This window comes from Colobus angolensis, unplaced genomic scaffold (assembly GCF_000951035.1).
Source record: "Colobus angolensis palliatus isolate OR3802 unplaced genomic scaffold, Cang.pa_1.0 Scaffold66, whole genome shotgun sequence".
In the NCBI taxonomy this organism is placed as follows: domain Eukaryota; kingdom Metazoa; phylum Chordata; class Mammalia; order Primates; family Cercopithecidae; genus Colobus; species Colobus angolensis.
In genome coordinates this window covers 3105420-3110683 of record NW_012120265.1, presented here as the reverse complement: position 1 = coordinate 3110683, position 5264 = coordinate 3105420, and the positions used below count along the sequence as shown (strand labels likewise).

The window sequence follows — 5264 nt, the reverse complement described above, 5'->3', positions numbered from 1 at the left end:
ATCTGCTATGTGCTGGGGGTCAGGACATGGGGCGAATAAGGGCAGATCCTGATAGCTACACAGCTCAGGGGTCCTCCTGGAGATGCTGAATAAGGGCTTGGGCTTGGGAGGGATCAGCCCAGAGTGCCTGGGCTTGACCCCAAGCAAGACCTCTGTGTGGAGGACAGGTCGCTGGGGAAAGGCAGTTCTGCCAGTCTGCTCTTAAACAGCAGTTAGTTACTGCCCGATTTCTCTTTTTGGCTTGGCTGCCAGGGAACCCAGCCTAAATAATGCCAGCCATTAGCCCTGACAGGCCTCAGACCAAGATCTCTGCTTGCTGTTGCTGTGATAGTGACTAGGGCCGAAACTGCACTGATGGCAGACAAGGTCCGGGACCCTCATGGCGGACCCACGTGGACGTCACTGTTCTCATTATCAGCCATGTGAGGTCTGGGGAGCGGAAGTGACCTGCCCAGCACTACGGGGTCAGGATAGAAGGTCCAGGCCCAGTTTGACCCCAGCAACCACATCTTTCCTGTCTCGAGAAGTGAGAGCATCTCATGGACACCGTGGCCCTCCCTGACGAGGCAGCAGCAAGTAGTGGGGGCTGGGGCTGTATGCGCACCCTCCCAGGAGGCAGCTCCACGCTGCTCAGTTCATCACCTGGCTCGGGTGAAGGCAGCACCTCACTGGCGTTTGCTTTATTTTATATTTGTATTTTATTTACTTCTTTTTTTTTTTTTTTTTCAGAGTCCTATTCTCGCCCAGGCTGGAGTGCAGTGGCTATCTAGGCTCACTGCAACCTCCACCTCCAATCCCAGGTTCAAGCAATTCTCCTGCCTCAGCCTCCTGAGTAGCTGGGATTACAGGCGCCCTCCACCACACCTGGCTAATTTTTTTGTATTTTTAGTAGAGACAGGGTTTCACCATGTTGGCCAGGCTGGGCTCGAACTCCTGACCTTGTGATCTCCCTGCCTCGGACTCTAAAAGTGCAGAGATTACAGGAGTGAGCCACCGCGTCTGACATTCTGCCCCACCCTACCCTACGCTTTCTTTTTTTTGAGACAGAGTTTTGCTCTTTTTGCCCAGACTGGAGTGCAATGGTGCGATCTCAGCTCACTGCAACCTCCCGGGTTCAAGTGATTCTCCTGCCTCAGCCTCCTGAGTAGCTGGGATTCACCTTTGCTTTAGAAAGGACAACTCCCCAACTTGCAAACATGGCCCCGAGTAGCTCTCATCTGTGGGCTGCACCCGACCCACGTCCTATCACCTGAATTTGCTGGACAGGCTGGAGGGACAGGGGCCCAAGGCCCGGCCTCCCCCTCCACCACTCACCCGCACGGGCCGTCCGGCCAACTCGGTGGATGTAGATCTTGGGGAGCCCGGGGGTGTTGTGGTTGATGACCACCTGTACCGTAGGGATATCCAGGCCCCTGGAGGGAGACGTGGCTGGTCAGCTCCACTGTCCATGTGGGGAAACCGAGGCTAGGACTCACCCAGGGTCACTCAGCAGGGAGGCTGGGGCTGCCTGACATGCCTGAGGCCAGCCTTCTCCTCCGTGGGGCCTTGTAGTAAAAGAGGGAGTGCCCTTGGCAGGGGACTGGGGGCTGCTCACCGGGAGGCCACGTCTGTTGCGATCAGGATCCGGTAGATGCTGGACTTGAACTTGGCTAGGGCGGCAAAGCGTTCTTTCTACACGGGGTTGGGAAGAAAATTGGGAATGAGTGAAGACCGGGTTTTCTGTGTGAGGCCTGGGGACAGGGTGGAGGCCGGGACAGTCCCCCAGCTGTCCATTGAGGAAAGTGGCCATGAGAAGTCAGACCGGGACAAATGAATGATGGCTAAAAGAGATGTGGTCAGGGAGGGCCTCGCGAGCTGCAATATTCTGGGACCAGAAGAGACCAGGCGGCAGGAAGAAGGCGCCCGGCAGAAGGAAGGGCCGGGGCCAATGTCTGAGGCCAGGAGGTGTCCCAGGGTGAGGCTGGCGGGCCCCGGGGTCGCCTCACCTGCTTCATCATGGAGTGCAGAGCCACGGTGGGGAAGCTGAATTTGCGCAGCATCATGCACAGGATCTGGCAGGTCCTGGCAGGAAGGATGTGCCCGTCAATCCCTCCAGCTCTCAGGTTCTGGGAAGGTATTCCTGCCTCCACCCGCCCCTGAGACACCTAGCACAGTGGCCCCATGAAGCTTACAAAGGAGAGGCAGCAGGCCAAGCATGGTGCCTCACGCCTGTAATCCCAGCACTTTGGGAGGCTGAGGCGGGTGGATCGCTTGAGGCCAGGAGTTCAAGACCAGCCTGTTCAACATGGCAAAACCCCGTCTCTACTAAAAATACAAAAATTAGCCGGGCATGCTGGTGCATGACTGTAGCCCCAGCTACTCAGGAGGAGGCTGAGGCAGGAGAATTTAACCCAGGAGGCAAGGTTGCAGTGAGCTGAGATTGCACCATTGCACTCCAGCCTGGGGGACAGCGTGAAACTAAAAAAAAAAAAAAAAAAAAGAAGAGGCAGGGTGAGGGTGAGGGTTGGCACAGGCCTTGCCTGCCTGATATACTCTCTGCTGATCCCTCCCTGGAGCTGGAACTGACAAGAGTTGGCTCTGGGACTGCAGGGCTGGAAACTGACTTGCTAGGGGTGGTCACTGTTACCAAGAAGGCCGAGAGGAGCCAGCAGAGGAAAACAGAGTCGAAACAGGGGCACAGGGAGAAAGGATGGGGACCATCACGTAAGCTGCTGGATCCTGCCGTGCCTGACAGCCACCCTATAGCCAAACTTTTCTTTTTTTTGTTCCCTGAGACAGTCTCGCTCTGTCCCCCAGGATGGAGTGCAGTGACGCCATCTTGGCTCACTGTAACCTCTACCTACCAGGTTCAAGTGATTCACCCACCTCACCCTCCACAGTAGTTGGGACTACACGTGCTCGCCACCATGCCTGGCTAATTTTTGTATTTTCAGTCGAGATAAGGTTTCGCCACATTGGGCAGGCTGGTCTCGAACTCCTGACCTCAGGTGATCCGCCTACCTCAGCCTCCCAGAGTGCTGGGATTACAGGCAGGAGCCACTGCGCCCAGTCCCAACTTTCTTCTTCTGAGAGATAACACATTTAAAGTGCCTTGACTTCTGCCCTTCTATCCTGGCTCATGCTGGAAGAGTCTCCAGCTTCTCAGTGATCTTCCCAAACAGCTCAATGGAGATGTGAACTGCCTTCCCCAGGGGTCTCTGTCTGCGCAGATGCACACCAGGGCTGTTAGTTGTCACAGCTTCCTCTGAGATGGGACTAGAGGCCCAGGAAAGCTCAATGACACCCCCAGAACACAGCAAATGGGCTGCTCAAACAGCTGCTTGCAGGGGTTTCCTGGACCTTCCATCAAGGGCTGGTCTGAGGAACCCCAAAGCCCGGCTGCACCTTCAGATGGGGTGACCTTGGCTCCTTGAGGAAAGCCCCCATGACCTCCAGGCTGAGCAGAGCTGAGACTGTGTCCCAGACCCAAGACGTTGGGCCACCTCCTCCTTTGAAGGGCGGTGGGAGGGGAGAGGCGAGCCCCGCTCACTTGCACGTGTTGGTGAAGATGATAATGGACCAGTCCTCATGCTCATCCTGGAAGCGCTGGATCAGGTGGACCAGGTAGGCGTCCTTGACCTTCTCGGGCACCAGCAGGTAGCGCTGGTCCAGCTGCTCCACGGTGCTTACCCTGGGGACGGACAGGTAGACCGCCGCGCCTCAGTGTCCCTGCCTGTAGGATGGAGCTGCCCTCCCCACACTGTCTGGGCTGTGGACTCACGGGGCCTGTGCCTCCCAGAAGAAGGGCTGGTTGGTGGCCAGGCCTTGCAGCTCCCGGAGTGTGTCGGTCAGCGTGGCGCTGAACAGCAGTGTCTGCCTGCGGGCCGGCACAGCCGCCAGGATGGCCTCCAGGTCGATGGTGAAGTCAGTGCAGCCCTGTTCCAGCAGCCGGTCTGCCTCGTCCATCACCTGCCGTGCCAGTGGGGGCAGGGGTGAGGGTGTCGTCCATGGCCCCAGGTCTTGGCCACCCCTGAAACAGGCCTCTTTGAGAGGCGTGGACATGGACCCTAGGCCCTGGAGTACCCTCCTTCCAAGGGAGGCCTGCCCCTCACCCAAGTCTCAGCAAGGCCCTGCCCCCAAATAACATTGCTAGGACTGGGCCCCCTCTTTTTGGTCCTTGAATGGTCCTTGTCACTGTTCCTAGGATTTTACTGGAAAGTCTAAGGAACATACGTTTCCTAAATGGATGACATGGTGCTCCAGGCTCTGACGCTGGGACTGGAGGCTCCGACGCTGGGACTGGAGGCTCCGAGCCCAGCTCCTGAAGTCTGCAGGGGCGGGGCGAACTCACCAGGAAGCGGATCTTCTTTATACTAAAAGTGTTGGAGCTGCGCAGGTGATCTGCCAGGCGCCCTGGTGTGGCGATGACCACATGCGGTTTCCGGGAGAGCTCCAGTGCCTGGGCCACCATGTCTGGGAGACAGAGTATGACAGGCAGGGCTGGGCGGGTGGTCCAAAGCCGCTGAGGTCCCATCCTGGGGCTTCCCCCACCTCCCAGCTCCCGTACCCATGCCACCGACGATGATGCAGTCTTTCAGCCCTAGAGGCTTCCCCAGGACCCGGAACTGCTCTGCGATCTGGTAGGCCAGCTCCCTGTGGGTGTGAAGGGGCCAGGCTGGGTCAGGTAGTGGTTCTGGGCCTGCCCCCCATTCCCCTCTCCATCCCCAGCGTTCCTCCCTGAGCCCCCAGGCTCCTGACTTGCCTGGTCCTGTTCACAAAGGCTCTGATGCTGAGCCTTGGAGGCTGTTGTGGCCCCTGCCCCCTCTCCAGGCTCAGCCTGGAACATCCCTCCTCACCAGCCCAAACCAAACTGGCCTCAGCATCTCTTCCTACCCCAAACCCACACCTTCCCCCAGTTTGCCTCTCAGCAGTGGCCTCACCACCAGCCAGTTGCCCCAGCCAGAGGGTCTCAAGCATCAGCCTCCTCTCCTCCTCTCTGTCCCCAACCAACTCTGTCCTAGCCTCTCCCTGGCCCATGACCTTTCCTGCTCACATACCCCCAGAATCAATTCTAACCCTCTGCCTGGCATTCAAGGCCTTTCTTTTTTTTTTTTGAGACGGAGTCTCACTCTGTTGCCCAGGCTGGAGTGCAGTGACCGGATCTCAGCTCACTGCAAGCTCCGCCTCCCGGCAAGCTCCGCCTCCCGGGTTCACGCCATTCTCCTGCCTCAGCCTCCCGAGTAGCTGGGACTACAGGCGCCCGCCACCTCGCCCGGCTAGTTTTT

General features: G+C 58.1%; 2 protein-coding genes across 2 annotated transcripts in view; one reads left to right on the top strand and one right to left on the bottom strand.

Moving 5' to 3' along the window:
• The window catches only part of DDX49 (DEAD (Asp-Glu-Ala-Asp) box polypeptide 49), a 9633-nt gene that overhangs the window by 2438 nt on the left and 1931 nt on the right, over positions 1 to 5264 (bottom strand). The window contains exons 3-9 of the mRNA XM_011925833.1: positions 4547 to 4632; positions 4331 to 4452; positions 3761 to 3948; positions 3530 to 3670; positions 1986 to 2061; positions 1595 to 1671; positions 1315 to 1412 (exon numbers count right to left, since the gene is read on the bottom strand). Coding sequence (XP_011781223.1) covers positions 1315 to 1412; positions 1595 to 1671; positions 1986 to 2061; positions 3530 to 3670; positions 3761 to 3948; positions 4331 to 4452; positions 4547 to 4632 — 788 coding nt within the window. The remainder of the gene's footprint in view (positions 1 to 1314; positions 1413 to 1594; positions 1672 to 1985; positions 2062 to 3529; positions 3671 to 3760; positions 3949 to 4330; positions 4453 to 4546; positions 4633 to 5264) is intronic.
• Positions 2955 to 5264, top strand: part of COPE (coatomer protein complex, subunit epsilon) — a 23701-nt gene continuing 21391 nt past the window's right edge. The window contains exon 1 of the mRNA XM_011925835.1: positions 2955 to 2966. The gene's annotated coding sequence lies outside the window, so the exon portion shown is untranslated. The remainder of the gene's footprint in view (positions 2967 to 5264) is intronic.